Source organism: Rhinoraja longicauda, chromosome 4, assembly GCF_053455715.1.
Source record: "Rhinoraja longicauda isolate Sanriku21f chromosome 4, sRhiLon1.1, whole genome shotgun sequence".
In the NCBI taxonomy this organism is placed as follows: domain Eukaryota; kingdom Metazoa; phylum Chordata; class Chondrichthyes; order Rajiformes; family Arhynchobatidae; genus Rhinoraja; species Rhinoraja longicauda.
The window spans coordinates 48230592-48249120 of NC_135956.1; the positions used below are offsets into that span (position 1 = coordinate 48230592).

General features: G+C 41.5%; 1 protein-coding gene across 2 annotated transcripts in view; it reads left to right on the forward strand.

Annotated features, from left to right (window-relative positions):
* Positions 1 to 14365, forward strand: part of galr1a (galanin receptor 1a) — a 52093-nt gene extending 37728 nt beyond the window's left edge. For both annotated transcript variants that reach the window (XM_078398629.1, XM_078398630.1), the window contains exons 3-4: positions 2096 to 2161; positions 12576 to 14365. In XM_078398629.1, the coding sequence (XP_078254755.1) occupies positions 2096 to 2161; positions 12576 to 12893 (384 nt within the window). In that variant the 3' untranslated portion in view covers positions 12894 to 14365. The remainder of the gene's footprint in view (positions 1 to 2095; positions 2162 to 12575) is intronic.
* The last annotated feature ends 4164 nt before the right edge of the window (positions 14366 to 18529 follow it).

Genomic DNA, 18529 nt, shown 5'->3' on the forward strand with positions numbered 1-18529 from the left:
TTCCCCGTCCAAAAACGTCGCCTGTCCATTTCCCACCACAGAAGCTGCCCGACTCACTGAGTTCCTTCAGCTCTTTGTGTTTTGCTCAAGTTTCCAGCATCTCCGGGCCCTTGAGTCTCCACTAATACAGCAAAAGGTTTTGGAGGTTTCATGACCATGTGGATTATTTTGCTGGAATGAAAGCAAGGACGTATGAAAGAGACACTGCAAAGACCAGAGCTCGGCATGGTTGACTGTGATGAAGTGATTACCTTCTACAATGACCAAGAGGGCAGAATTGTAGGAGGGCCGATATCGTTGAGGGCCATAAGGCAGTAGCGATAGGGAAGCGCTGGGGATTGAAGTCACGTATAGGTTTGAAAATTTGAGGAGTTGCTTAAGAAGGACCTATTCTTTGTTGGTGAGCATGGATATTGTTAGCAATGTTTCAGCAAATTTCAGGTTTACAAAGCATAGACTGGCGAATGGTGGCCAGGAGAGGTCTGAAAAAGGGTCTCGACCTGAAAAGTCACCTATTCCTTTCTCCAGAGATGCTGTCTGACCCACTGAGTTACTGCAGCTTTTTGTGTCTATTTTTGAGCGTTGGGATGGTTGAGTTGAGAGGTAAATAAAGGGCATCTTCAAGAAGTAATAAAGAGGAGTGAAGTGAACCTTGCTGTCTCCTCAATACCAAAGTGGGAATGCACTGTAAATCCACCCTGGGATAGGGAGAGCATGATCATTTGTTGAGAATGCTGATTGTCACTGTTTTTAAATCCTGTCAGGGACTGCCTGTGTTAAACCCATCAGAAATGACCATGTTACTCCCTTGATCCACTTTCCCCATTGTTATGTAGTTGTGCTGAATTGCACTATCTGGATTAACTGTGAAGCAACACCACTCAGACAAGCAACCATTGAGGGTTTTGGGCTGATGTTGCCATTGTTCCACAAGGAGGTGTTGGGGGTAGAAATCACTCTTTGCCTTGGTAATAGCTTTGAAAACCAGGAAATATGGATCTAAAGGACTGGAGAGAAAATGAGGAGAAGGGAGGAGGTAGTCCAGAACTTGTAGTGGAGCAGAAACCTTCCTATTTGAAACCTTAAGTATTTAAAGGACTTGGGTGGGCGCTCCACCTCCAAGAACCCTTGCTTGCAAATACTGTAAATTATTTGCTCTTTATTTATAGTTTCAGGTCAGCAATCTGAGAAGTTAGTGGCAGGTCAGTGCTGTGCTTGTCTCTCCGTATGCATCATTGCTAATTATGTTTGTTACATCTTGCGATAAATGCAGTAAATTTGCGGAATGAGCAAATGGGCAACTGCTCATTTGAAACGTGCTTGTTCGGAGTGTGGTTGAGGTAAATATTATTTAAGGATATGAAAACCCAAAAAACTGTAGATGCTGGAAAAATGAAATCAAAACAAAATGATGGAAACCTCTGAGTTTTTGACCTGAAACTTGGTTTCTCTTTGCACGGATGCTGTCTGACTTGCTGAGTGTGCCCAGTATTTTCTGTTCTTATGTTACACTCAAAGGAAAATCATTTGAGGGAGGGAAAGGTTACACTGATAGATTTAGTGACAGAAGCTCAAGTATGAGTGCCAAAATGGACCGGTTGGGCTGAATGGCCTGCTCTATATCTTGTATATTCTATTTATCGTCATCTTATCCTAATTTTTGTTCCACGTACCTTAGAATTTGAACATTGATAGTTTTGGTGCAAATGTAACTGAACTAAAGCAAAGTGCCACAGATGCTGGAAATGCTAAATGTTTGTTCTAAGCTAGCAATATATTGCTAAGGGGAAAGAGGAGGTAAGCACAAAGGGGTAAGATTGGTGTGATTGAAGAAAAGGCTAAAGCTGCCGAGAAATAAAAGGAGGGGAAAGGCGTTCATTATTTTCTGTGATTTTTGTGCTGCCTTGTCATCTCGTATCACCCTTTAGGTTTGATGAAAGGTCATTTTTTGCTCCGCACCCCTCTCTACAAATGTTGTCTGACCTGAATATTCCAAACATTATTATTACAAATTCATTTTATTTTGTTTTGAGTGATCCTGGTGACATTTGCAGATGTCTTTGTTGGTTTACGATGATACTTGTATTGATTTCAGGTCCTGGATCACTTGCGCAAAAAACTACACAATATTTCAAAGAAGTCCGAATTATCTAAAAGGAAGGTAAGCATTGTCTTGAAAACATCTCCCCTAGACCTTGGGACTCTTCCAGTTCTGGCCTGAATCTTAAGCTTTTTGAAGCATAGTCTCTGGAATTCCATCTCTAACATAATTCTTTTTAAAGCATTTGAAATCTACCAAGATCTTTTTCATCTTTCCTTAAATAGTTCAATTTCAGATTTTGTTTAATCAACTCTCTTCCTTGGGGTGTTTTACATTTGTTGTGCTATATTAGGTCATAAGGTAATATGGTCATAAGTGATATGAGTATAATTAAGCCATTCGGCCCATCAAGTCTACTCCGCCATTCAATCATGGCTGATCTATCTCTCCCTCCTAACCCCATTCTCCTGCCTTCTCCCCTTAACCTCTGGCACCTGTATTAATCAAGAATCGATCTATCTCTGCCTTAAAAATATCCACTGACTTGGCCTCCACAGCCTTCCGTGGCAAAGAATTCCACAGATTCACCACCCTCTGACTAAAGAATGCAAATTTATTGAATTTCAATCTATTTTATCGATGTACATTAATTTGTGATGTAGGCGAAAATTCCAGGAGCAACGGTTGTTTGTGGTTTATGGAATTGATTTCAGAATTCTACTGTTGGTTTATAAAGCACTGAATGGTTTAGGAGGGCCAAATACATTTCTGATCTTGTGCTACATTATAAACCATCAAGACCTCTCAAAGGTATTTATTCACAAAATGTTGGAGTAACTCAGCAGGTCAGGCAGCATCTCAGGAGAGAAGGAATGGGCGACGTTTCGGGTCGAGACCCTTCTTCAGACCTCTCAGGTCGTCTGGGACAGGTCTGCTTTCTGTCCACTGAGTCAGAACTAAACATGGAGAAGCAGCGTTTAGTTTTTATGCACCACATATATGGAACAAACTCCCAGAAAACTGCAGGTCTGCTGCAACTCCCAGTTCTTTTAAATCGAAACTGAAGACTTTTCTGTTTGACGCTGCTTTTTATTGAATCAAATAATTATTAATTTGTTACACTGCACTGTAACTTTTATTCTTGTATTTTATACCTGTCTTATTTTATTTTAGCTTGCTTTTATTTTCTATTCTCTTTAATGACTGTTTTTTAAATTACTTTTAACTGCTCTTAAATGTTTTATGCAAAGCACTTTGAATTGCCTTGTTGCTGAAATGTGCTATATAAATAAACTTAAAAAAAACAAAAAAAAACATCTTAGCAATGGAGAAACAGCATCTGCAGTTACAGTTTTGGTTATATTTTTTTAATTTACACAAGAAAGAGGATGAGGCAGGATTGTAATTCTACTAATTCTGAGAATACATATTAAGATAAGTAGAATTTGAAACCCGGGGAATTATGATGCCAAAGTAATTGTGGAATTATTCCAGAACTTTCTTGCGAGTAAGAATTATTTCAAACTAGACCAAGTGGACCCGTTGGGCCCAAACCTCTCCTGCATTGGTGCAGCACCCTCTCCTCCCCAACTCCCCCTCCCCTCTCCCCCCTCGCCCTCCCCTCTTCCCTTCCTCCCCCTCTCCCTCCCTCCTCCCCTTCCCTCCCTCCTCCCCCCTTCAGGAACATTTCCTGAATGTTCTGGCTTATATTTTAAGATTACGTCCCCTTCCTCCAAACTTTCCCAACTTCCCACTACTGCAGTCTCACTTCCACTTCACCCGCCATACCTTGAAGCCCAGAGGAATTAATGCAGATGGAGAGAAACCAAACACACTTTCTTAGTCTTAAGCATTTAGTTAGATCTTAATCCTTTATACTCATTAAGTACAAGCTGAATCACCAAGAATTTAAAGGAGACAGGACTTGGCTTCACTGCTTTGATCCAGGGCATTCAAGGAACATTCATGTTCAGCCTGAGCAGGTCTAATGTACCTACACACTTTCACCAGAGAACTGTTGACAAGGTTAATACCAAATTCTTGAAGCTGACGAGGCAGCTTGAATAAGGGGCCAACTTAATGTCTGGAAGCAAAGCATAGCATGTCTCTCACGTTGGCAGGATGTCCCTTGTGATGTGCCCTGTGATACTATGTTGGACCCTTGCAGCTGCTACATATTAAACTCTTCTGGTTCAGGGGCATGGTGCAAGATATATCAAGGTTAGCTAATAACTAATACAATCTAAGATCAAACATCCACAGGGTTACAAGAGTGAGAGACCAATCATCCAGATGTGGGCTAAAAGCATTTCAGTGTAAATTGATCTGAAGTTGTGCATTCTTGCATCAAAGTTATACAGCATGGAAACAAGCCCTTAGGTCTAACTCATTCATGCTGACTAAGATATCTCTGACCTAATTCCATTTGCCTACATTTGGCATATCCCCATAAACCTTTCCTATCCATGGACCTGTCTAAATAGCATTTAAACCTTGTTATTGTAGCTGACCCTACAGCCTCCTCTAGCATCTCGTCTTGTTTCATACACCCACCAGCCTCTGTGAGAAAAGTTGCTCCTCAGGTTTTAATTCTTTCCCTTCTCACCTTAAACCTATTCCCTCTAGTTTTAGACTCCCCTGGGGAAAAGACTGTGACCATGCATCTTGTCGACCCCCCCCCCCCCACCTCATGATTTGATATACCTCACTCTTCAGCCTCCAGTGGTCCAGTGAAAAATGTTCCAGCCTGTCAAGCCTTTCCTTATAACTCAAGCCCTCCAGCTCCAGTAACATCCTCCTGAAACTTTTCTGCACCCATTCCAGCTTAATGACACTCCTCCAATAGTTTGGCAACCAGAACCGCACACAATATTCCAAGTATGGTTTCATCAAACACTAGGACAGTCGTAACATGATGTCCTAACCCCTGTACTCTGTGTTCTGACTCATGAAGGCAAGCATAACAAACATAATCTTCGCCATCTTGTCTACCTGTTTCATCACTTTCAGGGAACCATCCTGTGTCCCGAGGTTTATCTATTCTACCACACTCTCTAGGGCCCTACTACTTAATGTGTAAATCAAGCCCTGGATTAACTTTCCAATGCCTCACGGTTGTCCGAGTTAAATTCCATCTGCCATTCCTTGACTCGCTTCCCCAGTTCATCTGGATCCAGTTGTAATGTTTGATGACTTCTTCACGGTCTGCAACACCCCCAATTTCTGAGTCATCCACAAACTTACTAACCATGTGTACAACATTGTAAATTTAGATGGCAGACAACAGTGGTCCCAGCACCAATCCCTACGACACTCCACTGGTCACAGACCTCCAATCTAAATAACGACTCTCCACTATCACTCTCTGACTCATTACCACTCAGACAATTTTGTATCCAATTGCCTAACTCACACTGAAATCCACTGAAAGTGATCTACCTTTGCAGCCTAGTTTAGCATGTGGGTCTGTGTCAAAGGCCTTGCTAAAGTCCATGTAGACAGTCTAACACCCTGCTCTCATCAAACCTCTAGCTCTTCAAAAGACAATCAAATATGTGAGACTTGATTTTCCACAATAACATCGTGCCTACTATCTCTAAACGATCCTTGCCCTTCCAAATGTTGGTAGATCTTGTTCCTCAGAATCCTCTCCTGTAGCTTTTCCACCACTGATGATTGGCTCACTGGCCCGTAGTTCCAAGGCTTGTCTTTGCAGCCATTCTTCAATAAAGGCACAACACCAACAACTCGCAGGTCTTCTGGTATCTCACTAATGGCTAAAGATGATACAAATATTTTAAGAGTTGGAAAGGAAGTTTACTCTAAGTTGCAAAATGTTTCCAGCAGTTTGAACAGCTGAGAGATTTAGATATATGTGGGAAGAATTTAGAGTTTAAAGACATTGAATTACACAGCATGGAAACAGGCCCCTCGACTCAATTCGCCCATGCCAACCAATGTGCCAACCTGCATCAGTTCCATTTGCAGGTGTTTGGCTGATAACACGCACCTGTCCAAATGTTTTAAGCATTGTAAATGTACCTGCCTCCCTACCACACCCTCTGGCAGGTTGTTCCATATACCCACCATTGCTAATGTGGAAAAACTCACCCCTCAGGTTCCCTTTAAATCTTTGTCGTTAGTTTTTAGAGATGCAGCATGGAAACATGCCCTACGGTCCACTGAATCCACGCCGACCGGGTTGTCACGCAGACACTAATTCAATCCTGCACACTAGGGACAATTTACGGAAGCCAATTAACCTATAAACCTGCACGTCTTTAGAATGTGGGAGGAAACCAGAGCACCCGGAGAAAACCCACATGATCATAGGAAGAATGTACAAACTCCGTACAGACAGCACCTATAGTCAGGATTATACCCGGGTCTCTGACACTGTAAGGCTTCAAGTGTCCCATTGTGCCACTGTGTCTTCTCACCTTAACCCTATGCAATCTAATTTCATACTACCCTGGGAAGGAGACAATGGCTATCTGCCTGCTCATCATTTTATAAACCTGTATGGTCCTCATCCTTCTCCTTGACTCCAGGGAACAATCCCAGCCTATACAGCCTCTCCTTTTAATTCAATTCCCCCAGCCCTAACAACATTCTTGTAAAGCATTTCTAGGTTAATCACATCCTTCCTATAATATGGCAACCAGAACTGCACACAAATCTCCAGCTGCATTCTCATCAACAAAGAACAATGAACTAACATTTGCCCATTATTTGTTGATTCTGAAATTTCTTCCAGCCCCAAGTGTGTTCTGCTCTGTTCTTATGGATAATGAATGAGATTGATTTCTCCCCTGCAATGGAAGATGTGGTTTGAAATTCAGTCTTTCTCCAAATTAAGGTGACTGGGGATTTGGAGACCTAATTCAGAGACTTCAGCTGAAAAAAGTCATGCTGACACTCGCTTTCCATACTGACTACTGCGCCTTCAGGAGATAAATGCCAAGGATGAGCTGACAATAAAGATGGGTGAATTGGCCACTGTAGGTTGTCCTTCGTGCAGGTGGATGGTGGGAGTCTGAAGAAATGGGAGTATCGACCCGAAACGTCACCCATTCTTTCTCTCCAATGATGCTGCCAGTCCTGCTGAGTTACAATTATGTGGGCAATTGTTATGATGATTTAACATGAGGGCCAATAAAAATGAAAGCAGTCCACAAAGATATAAAGCGATGATATTGGTTGATGAAGGATTGTCTCCATAAAATAGCCCTGGGGCCTGTTTTAACCTTTACCAAAGGTTGAATCAATCAGTCTGAAGAAGGGTCCTAACCCCCAAAACGTTACCTATCCATGCTCTCCAAAGATGCTGCCTGACCAGCTGAGTTACTCCAGCACTTTGTGTCCTTTGGTGTAAACCAACATCTGCAGTTCCTTATTTCTAAAGGTTAAATTAATTCCTGTTTGAAAATCAGCATTTTTAATCACACTGTACCTCTCAACTATTGGTTGAATTTTGACCAAATTTTCCTTTATTTGTAATGATACCCGACATAGAGTATGCATTTGTAATAAATCATAACTTGGATTTGGCAGAATTTTCATTTAAGAGGAGTCTACGATTTTCAGTGGTAGGGAGTGACAAACTATCAGAAAATATCAACTCGGTTGCCTGTTTACAGGTAATTTTCTATTGTTTATTTTATGCTTATTTAAATTTTGACTTTATATGTTATTTGGGTAACTTTGATTCCCTGAAGAAATGCTGTGGATGGATACACACAGAGCAGTAGACTTGCTGTGGATAATAAGCAATTGCGACCAATAATGTTTCCTTGGTTACCTATTACACTGGCATGATGCTAATGGGTCACCTTGCAATGTCGGATGTAAGGCTTTGTTATTTTAAAATGGATACAGAAGAATTCTTGATAAACATCATAAACAATTTTAGCAAAATAATCATTTTAATTTGAACTCTAGAACCTATGGGTAGAAATTTTTCTTGTGCAGTGTAATATTTTATGGGTGAATTTAAATCAAATTAAAAATCAAACTTGAACATTTCAAAACTAACATTCATAAATTCTTATTAGATAGCGGTAAAAATGATTATGGAACCAAAGATTTAGTTACGTTTAGTTTGGAAATACAGCATAGAAGCAGGCCCTTCAGCCCACCAAGTCAATGCATGCGTTCATACTAGTTCTATATTATCCCATGGCTGCTATGATGATCAGCTACGATGTAGTTGAATCACTAACGGTCTTCAAATAGCCCAGGGAACACGAGAGACTGCAGATGTCCGAGTCTGGAGCTACAAACAATTTGCTGGTGGAACTCAGTCAAGCAGCATCAGTGGGTGTAAAGGAATAGTTGATGTTTCAGGTCCAGACCCTAAATTGGGGCTGAGAGTGGAGAGGGGAGATACTCTGTGTAAGAAGGAGAGGAGGAGGGGTGAGACAGAAGCAAGATGTGATGGATGGAGGCCGATAGAAGGAAATAAAAATGGGGGGAAAAAGAAAAAAAGGAGGCAGATGAAGCCAGGTGAGGAGAGGAGAGAAGATGAAGCTGCTGGAGCATGATAAGCAGAAATAAAAATATTCTGATAAGTAAGGAAGATTATAATGGGAAAACCACTAGGGGTGCGGTAAATGGCAGATGGAACCAGAACCAGATGGGGGAGAATGAGGGAGTGGGGAGGGGGGAAGGGGCGGAGGATGAATGAGGGGAGACCTAAAGGTAAAATGTGTGTGAAGTAGGTGACAGAACCGGGAGGGGGACAAAGGGGTCACAGAAGGAGTGCTCCTTACAGAAGATGGTAAAGGGTGATGGGGGGGGAGAAGATGTGTCTGCTGATGGAACCTCGCTACTCCTGATGAAAATGGCAAAGAATGATGTGCTGCTTAGTCGCAATAGAGACAGTGTCCCCCAAGTCTTAACCTTCAGCCCAACAGCCGTCGCATACAACACATAATCCTCCAACATTTTCGACACCTCCAATGGGATTCCACCACTAGTCACATCTTCCCATCTCAACCCCTTTCTGCCTTCCACAGAGACCATTCTCTCCGCAACTCCCTTCCCACCCAAACCACCCCCTTCCCGGGTACCTTCCCCTGAAACCGCAGGAGATGCAACACCTATCTCTATACCCCCTCCCTCGACTCTGTGCAGGGAGCCCGACAGTCCTTTCAGGTTAGGTAGAGGTTCATTTGCACCTCCTCCAACCTCTCTACTGCATCCGTTGTTCAAGATGTGGACTCTTATACATCGGCGAGACCAAACGTAGACTAGGCGATCGTTACGCTGAACACCTTTGCTCAGTCTACCTGGACCTACCTGATCTCCCGGTTGCTAAACACTTTAATTCTCTTTCCCATTCCCACACTGACCTTTCTGTCCTGGGTCTCCTCCATTATCAGAGTGAGGCTAAATGCAAATTGGAGGAACAGCATCTCATATTTCGCTTGGGCAGCTTACAGTCCAGTGGTATGAATATTGATTTCTCTCACTTCAAGTAACCCCAGCATTCCATCTCTCACCATCCATACCCCACCCAAGTCACACCAACTTCTCGTTTTCACCCAACAGACAGTTAACAATGGCCTATTTCCCTTATCATCATTATTTTTTTGCATATCTTTCATTCATTATTCTTTATCTCTCTACATCATCTTCTATATCTCTTGTTTCCCTTTCCCGTGACTTTCAGTCTGAAGAAGGGTCTCAACCCGAAACGTCACTCATTCCTTCTCTCCAGAGATGCTGCCTATCCCGCTGAGTTGCTCCAGCTTTTTGTGTCTTCCTCTGGAGAGCATGGATCGGTAATGTTTCGGGTCAGGACCCGAAACGTAATCTATTCACGTTTTCCAGGAAAACTGCCTGACATGCTGAGTTACTCCAGCAATTTGAGGCATTATTTTTCCTTAGATGGCAAATTATTTTGGATGAAGATGAGAGGAATGCAGCTTCCAGAATATTCCTTAAACAAGCAGAAGAGAGGAGGCAAGAAAATGATACAATTTATCACTCTGTTAGCATGGTGAAACATCCCAAGGCACTTCAGGAGTTTTGTCAGACAGAAAATGACACCGACTCAAATCAGGAATCAAAGAGTTATAATGAAGAAGCAATTCCTAGGTCTCATTGAGTCTCTCTCGATCATTAAACACCCATTTACACCAATCCAACATTTATTCTCTTCATATTTTCTTATATATTCTCTCCAATTCCCTTCTGCTCACTGGGGACAATTTATGAAAGTCAATTAGCCCAAAATCAACATGCCTTTGGGATTTGGGTGGAAACTGAAGCACCCGGAGATAAACTCAATCGTTCACAGGGAGAACATGCAAACTCCACACAGACAACAATCAAGTAGTGTAAGAAAATAACTGCAGATGCTGGTACAAGTCAAAGGTATTTATTCTTTTCGTGAATAAATCCCTTCGATTTGTACCAGCATCTGCAGTTATTTTCTTACACTGACCTGCTGAGTTACTCCAGCATTCTGTGAACAGACAACAGTCAAGGTCAGGATCGACCTTAGGTTGGAGGAACTGTAAAACATCAACTCTATCAGCAGTGCCACTGATCTGAAATTTTGTGGGAGATTATTGAAGGTTTGGGCAAGGAGGAGGTTAGAGCATCTCAAAGGAGAAGGTGGGTGAGGAGGAAATTCCAGAATTTAGGGCCAATTTTTCTCTGTTGTGTTCCTGGAAAACTCTTTGGGATATATCTCGAGATGAAATATTCTCTGTAAACGCAAATTGTCAAGGAGTTAGGATGCTAATGTGAAGGACACTATACAAATGCCAGTTATTCATTGGATCTCTTTCCAGAACAGGCAATTCTGCTATAATGTGATCGTTGTTTTTCCAAGGAACCTTGTGTCATAGGAAATCACGCTATGAAAATAATTGCAAAGTGGTTAGAGAATTTCAGACGTGCAATAATAGTTATTTTCCCTGCAGGATTTTCACACAAAAATATCTTTAATTTATTTATTTATTCGTGTCATCACACAACTGTTTGACAATAGCGAGCAAATTTTAGTGCCACGTCGTTGGCCTCTGCAAGATCCTTTACAGTGCATGTGACATGCAGCATGTCACAGCTCAGGAGATGTTCCATAGTCTGGAGGCCCCGTCCACAATCGCAGTCTGCCGCATCTTCAGTATATCCCCACTTCAGAATGTTCGATTTGCTCCTCCCCATGCCTGTCCGCAGTCGGTTAAGACAGCGCCAGGTTATCCACGGTTGGTCGGAAACTGGTTGGAGTTTCTCAGAGGGATCGATTGCCATGTGAATGTCTTCCGGAGATTTCTCTAGTCTTTCTTCCCAGAGCTTGAGCCTTCTGGATGATGCACTGCAGTCCAGGGGATGGACAGAAGAGAGGAAACGTCTGCGTGATTTCAAGTGCTGAGGTAGCAAAGGGGGGGTCAGGTGTCTTTCATCCTCTGATTGTCTGAGGCATTCTTTTTGATTGGCTACAGCTTTCCTGATTCCAGGAGGTGCAATGCCAGAGAGTAGGTAGATGTTGTCAGTCTTGGTAGGTTTCATGCATCCACTGATGCAGCGACAGCTTGTGTTTAGCACAGGATCAATCTTCCTTGCATGAGCTGAGCGCTCCCATACTGCGCAAGGCATATTCATAGCAGGAGCGTTCTCGTCGCGGTCCCTGTCCAATTCTACAAGTATCTGCAAATCGTGCTACCACACCACACACTGTACCCATCTTTTTAATAGCTATAAATTAATTTTTGTTCCTGCGAGCTAAAAATACCAAAGGCTCTATGTTAATAGAATATCATGGCACAAGTATCAATAGAGGCGATTGCTTGTCATGCTTGTCAACTTCTATGGCCACCTGTGGTGAACCTAACAGCTTGTTAGTTTCAGAGAGACAGTGGTGTCTGATTTCCACGGGGAGGTTACATAGAAACACCCTTGACTGTTTTTTTCCCAAGACAGATTTTTTTCTGTTTGTCAATTTTCAAAGTAAATTTTAAATGGTTTTCTAGTTCTTGATTAAAATTGTGTTATAACCAATTCAGCCTGCATGATCAAATAGTGTTCCCCAATTCATCACTCGCACTCTATTCAATTAATGTTATAGAAACATGTGTTATAGCAGAACTAAAAGACTGCAGATGCTGAAATCTTGAGAAAAACACAAAGTGCCAGTGGAACTCAGTAGATCAGGGAGCATCAGGGGAGGAAGTGGACAGACCATGTTTTTGGTCAAGCCTCCTCATCAAATTCAGACGAAAAAGAGTCCTGACCTGAAATGGCACCCGTCTGTTCCCTCTTCAGATGCTGCCTGGTTTGCTGAGTTGTTCCACCATTTTGTGTTTTGCTTACAGCAGAATTGCCTGTACAAAGAGATTCACTGAGTAATGCATTGATGTCTTTAGTATTGCATATACTGTCAATGGAAATAAAATATCAGCACAAAATGGTATGCAGATGTTCGCTGAGGCAATCTGTTGGAGGCAGGGGTTGTGAAAGTGTAAGTAAGAGTGAGCACCAAGCAATAATCAATGTACCTTTTCACTTGTTCCCCTCTCCCCAGACTGCCCAGACAGTACTCGTGGTGATCGTGGTCTTCTGCATTTCCTGGCTTCCCCACCACGTGATCAATTTGTGGATTCAGTTCGGTAAATTCCCGCTTACCAATGCCTCCTTCATCTTCAGAATAGCTTCCCACTGCCTGGCCTACAGCAACTCGTCCATCAATCCCATCATCTATGCCTTCCTGTCTGAAAATTTCAGGAAGTCCTACCATCAGGTGTTCAGATGCAAAATCCAGAGCACATCTCCTCTGAACGAAGTCAAGGAATTTCGAACTGCAACAGACATTGTGCGGTCTGATGGCTGCACTGAGCTGTGAGCAAAATGAGGGGTGGGTCAGTGAGTGTAATGACAATACATTTTATTCACACTATTGAAACATTGTTCTATTATTGCTGTTCCTTTGGAGGTCAGTGTTCATTTTAGGTTGCAAGAATCATTGGTTGAATTTCCACCAATGCACAGGAAGTAAGTAATAATGGGAATAATAATAATAGAATTATTAATAAGTGAATATTAATAATTTCCACCATTGCACTGGAAGTAAATATTAATGGGGATATTTAATTCCCATGTAATTAGAATATTAACCCCCAAAGGAATGACAGTTCAGTAAACCAGCCACTCTTGGCTGCCCAGACTACAGGAAGGGAAGAACATGCTGTTGGCACTCTTGCCTCAGGTGTCAAATGTTTATGATTCACATCCCACTCCAGACTTCAGTGCATAGAATACAGACCAACTCCCAGTGCAGAGTTGAAGGAGTAATGGACTGTTGGACAACTAGACCTTAAGATTAGATGCTAAACTGAAGCCCCTCCGCATTTTCAGATGTAAATGATAGATCCAATGGGAGTATTTTGAATAAGCAGGGGAGTTTTCCTTGGTATCCTGGACAATATCAATTGTTCAATCAACATTGCCAACACAGACCTGTTCATCATTATATTGTTGATCTAGAAGCAATCAGCTGACTGGCATCATTTCAATGTAGATTTCTTTCATAAAATGTGTAGTTTCTTGGATGTCCTGAGAGGAATGCGAAAAGCACTATGTAAATGCAAGTAATTCAATTGCAGACTCTCCATCACAATGAGCAAAATATTACAGCTTCATAGTTATACGGCAGAGGGGGTAAGTTTATTGGAGATGTGGGGAGCAACATTTTTGCACAGAGAGTAGTGGGGACCTGGAATGCATTGCCTGCGTTGCTGGTGGAGGCAGATAATAATGTCAAATACTAGCTGATATGGCCAATTGACCATTGGCAGTGATTTCAGACAGAAATGATTGCTAGTGCTTTCTAACCTCACAACATTGTTTTAATGAGGGATTTGCACCTGAAAAATTGGCATTGAAAGATCCAATCTCAAGGCTCTAGAGTTTAATTGAAGGATAGATATCAGAACGATAGAAGATTTAAGAAATTATAATCTTCTGCCAACCCTGTTTTGTGTATATGGCACTGTTGGCATCAGTGGGCTAGAGTACAACATTAAGAAGTCTTGCTGTGGATATTGGCACAATCTCACAGGCAGTTTCACACCTCCTCTTGAACGATCAAGATGAAGTGTTTTCAAAACATTCACACTGTGATACTGGTCCAATGTCTTCCAGTTATCCTTCACAATCCAACTGTGTGGTTACATAGCCTCTTAAAAAAATAAATTAGGGAAGGACATTCCATTAATGAATAGAGTTAGAGCAAGCTTGAACAATTTTGACTGTTGGTATTAATTACAGATTGAGAGAAACCTAACATCCCTTGAAATAGGAGGTGGACACAAAATACTGGAGTAACTCAGCGGGTCAGGCAGCATCTCGGGAGAGAAGGAATGGGTGACGTTTTGGGTCGAGACTGAAGAAGGGTCTCAACCCGAAACGTCACCCATTCCTTCTCTCCCGAGATGCTGCCTGACCCGTGAGTTACTCCAGCATTTTGTGTCCACCTTCGATTTAAACCAGCATCTGCAGTTTTTTTTTCCTACACATCCCCTGAAATAGCATCTTTCATATCCCTCATCAGAACACTAACGTTGCCATGTCTCATTTCTTCTCCCAATATTAAATAAGAAATTCTAAAAAGAGTAAAATATTTGCAATGATGAGCGAATGCAATGAGGAGCAATGATGCGACGGAATCAAGGGATATGGGGAGAAAGCAGGAATGGGGTACTGATTTTGGATGATCATATTGAATGGCGGTGCTGGCTCGAAGGGCCGAATGGCCTATCCCTGCACCTTTTATCTATGTATATACGTTTTTATGAGCTGAGGTAATTCACCAAGTAAACATGAAGAGAACACTCGCTCTGCCTCACTTACACTGGCACACCGAGAAATAGGGGTCTCTCTATCAGAGACTAGAACTGTTTTAGGTTAAGACTTATGCTTACTGTCAGGAACCTCAGAGAAATTTAAGGCTTTTTAAAAACTTTGCCTCCTATCTGTTGACTTCAGCTAAAAGATGCTGATTAAGTTAATCCTTTTTATTCCATTACCTGAATGCTGGCCATTCAACACTACTTAAACCTTGTGTTTCTCGTCTACAGTCATAGAACAGTATGCAGGGGTTCAGTGGAATCCATCTAGTTTCTATAGTAACCAGGAAGACAAATAAGACTTTTATTTAATCAGTGCTCCGACGGGCTCTGTATTGTATTGTGTATTGTATTGTGAAAATCAGGACATGTTGAACTCCAAGATACTTTGGTTATTTCTGTATAATATGTTCAGCAGTGCGGATACAGGGGCAATAGTTACAAGGATCATTTCATTCAGTGACATTGTGGATACACGTATGAAAGGGAAAGGCATTTGCAGGATCACAGTATCGAGTTCAGGGGGAGAGGAGGGGCTGATTTCACATTAAGCCCTCTGTAGTTCACTTGTAAGTCAAAAGGCTGTGGCTCGAGCTTTCCTCGGGAGTGAATCTATGCTGATGGTAACTGTGGAGGGACAGAGGACACGATGAGCTCTCTGCATAAACTTAATATCAAACTCAAGAACCGGAGCTCTGTCTGCACTCTCAGATGGGATTTAATTGTTACCACGGTGCTTATTTGAAGCAGAGCTGGGTGCCTTGATTGATATTTATTCTTCAGCTACAAACTCAGAAATTCCCTCCCTAAATTTTTCATTCCACCTTTAAAATGTCCCTTAAAAACCTCTTCCTTCACCAGGCCTTACCTACAGATTCCTTATTTGTATTTGATATCCCTCCGGGGACCAGCTTAACAACATTTTATGATGTTAAAGATGCTGTGTGTGTATATATATATATATATATCTGCAATCCCATTCCTTCATTAATTATCCCTGTAGCCCATTCTCCACACAATCCAGATTACTGTTACTGTCTCCGTGTTCTGCCATTGTACACTTAATGAGCTGCAAGGACAGACTTTGAAATGCATGCTTTCAGCTCTCAGAAATATTGCTCACTTCTTCAGGTTGAAGCGCTTTCATCCAGTACCCTTGGGACTTAATAGGAGCCGGATCATAGAAAATATGGTCCATAGAAATTGCTCTCGATTATCTTCCTGAGAGCAGGAGAATTGTTCTTTTGAAGTGTAAACACTTCCCAGGTCATGTAAGGGTTTTGAACACTGTCTATAGCCCAAAGATTTCACAAGTGAGAAGTGCTGTCAACTGAGATTGCAAAAAAATTCACTGGTAGGATAATTAACTCCAGATCAGCACGGATGTTAGATAATTTTAAATCTTAATTAGATTTTAGTTAGAGTTAAGTAATTATTATTGATTTGACAACCAATTCAAAACATGCCACAATGTAGAATGCCGGACCAGCGAATTTCAATGTGTAGTTGAATTTAATTACATTGCAATGCATATAGACCAAACTGGAGCAGTCCAAGGACATTGTTTCCACTTCTCACACCACCAAGCTCCCAAACACAACCAAGAAATTACCCATTGAAACAAACATGGCCTGAAATTTCCACAGGTGTACATAAAGTGACCAAAATGATTTCCAAATATTTCAGTTTAGGAGCTTGAGTGATTAAAAGGCTTTGAGTTGGGTTCAGTGTTATTCATTTCTCCGGACTTTTAGTTCTAATCACTTGAAACTGTCAAGTTCCTGGAAAAAATTATTCCTCAAATCAGCTGAGGTCTCTTCCTTGCTACCTGTAGATGCCAGTCGAGACAATCCCTTACATTTCTTGCATGCATTCGTGCAATCTGTAAATGTTTAGTGTCTAAAGCCTGAGAGGTGGTGTGCATTCATCAACAAACTCAAACATTAGTTGTTTTGAGGGATATGCAAAATAAATAGTGTTCAAATAATTCTTGCTGTTTATAAGGCATTAATATCGCTGCATTATTGCGAGTACACTACTTGCCTTTTTGACTGTGTCCGTGATTTAAATGTTTCCGATAGTAATGTGGCCTTTGTATTATTTGTTGTCAATTTGTTCAAATTTTCTATGTACCTTTTTGTCAGAAGATGGTGCATTACGCTGTGTTGATCAGATATGGAATCATTGCTTTATATATGTTAATAAATGCATATGCCAATTGAGGGTGTTGTGTATTCTTTTATGCACTTTGTCTATTTCTCCAGAAGCAGCTTGTTATAATTATTTTAGATATTTGTTTGTAACTATTCAAATATTTTTTTTAATGGAAGGAGGTGACAGGCCTGTGATGGACTGGGGTGTGTTCACCACACTCTGCAGTTTCAGTAGGTCAAGAGTAGAGCAAATGCCAAACCAGATGCATTACATTAGGATAATATCTATAGGGCAACTGAACACGTTTGGGTGAATCTTCATGGTCATGCCGAATCTTGTCAGATGGCAAGGTAAGTAAATACACCGATACACTTCCTTGATCACGTTTTCAGTATGAAGGGACCGGAATAGATTGCTGGTGACACTTGAAGCTATCAACAACCAATTCCTCCATCTTATTGAAGTTCAAAGCTAGGTTTTTGTTTTGATAGAATGATGCATGAATCCCGATCATTTTCCTGTACTCCGGCTCATCATTGTTATTGATAGTGATACCCTCAGCAAACTTAAAGATCGAATTGGTGCTGGACTTGGCCACACAGTGTTTGGTGTACAGGGAGCAAAACGGAGAACTTAACGTACAACCGAGAGATGCGCAACGTTGATAGTCAAGGTGGAGAAAATGCAATGACCAATTCTAACTGACTGAGGCTTGCTGGTCAGGAAGTCTAGAAGCAAGTTGCTGATGGAGGCCCCAAAGCCAAGGTCCAAGAGTTTAGAAATGGGCTCATTCGGTGTGATGGTATTGAAAGCTGAGCTCTAGTCAAAGAACATAGAACAGTACAGCAGGAATGGGCCTTTTGGCTCACAAAGTTTCATTATATTCTACCGATTAGAGATTATTCAGGAGTTATAAATGATGTGGAATTAGCAGTTCTGATTTCCAAACAATACATAGTCTTCAGAATATCTTTTGTAATTTCACTGGAATTTAGAAGGATGAGAGGGGATCTTATAGAAACATATAAAATTCTTAAAGGATTGGACAGGCTAGATGCAGGAAAAATGTTCTTGATGTTGGGGGAGCCCAGAACCAGGGGTCACAGTTTAAGAATAAGGGGTAGGCCATTTAGGACTGAGATGAGGGAAAACGTCTTTACCCAGAGAGTTGTGAATCTGTGGAATTCTCTGCCACAGAAGGCAGTGGAGGCCAATTCACTGGATGTTTTCAAGACAGTGTTAGATTTGGCTCTTGAGGCTAAAGGAATCAAGGGATATGGGGAAAAAGCAGGAACGGTGTACTGATTTTAGATGATCAGCCATGATCATATTGAATGGTGGTGCTGTCTAGAAGGGTCGAATGGCCTACTCCGGCACCTTTGTTTCTATGTTTCCAAGTTTTATTTTTCTAGATAATGAGCATTGAAGACGGTGATCATTTTGAAATTAAAAGGACAGCTTTGCAAACAGATTGGCTATC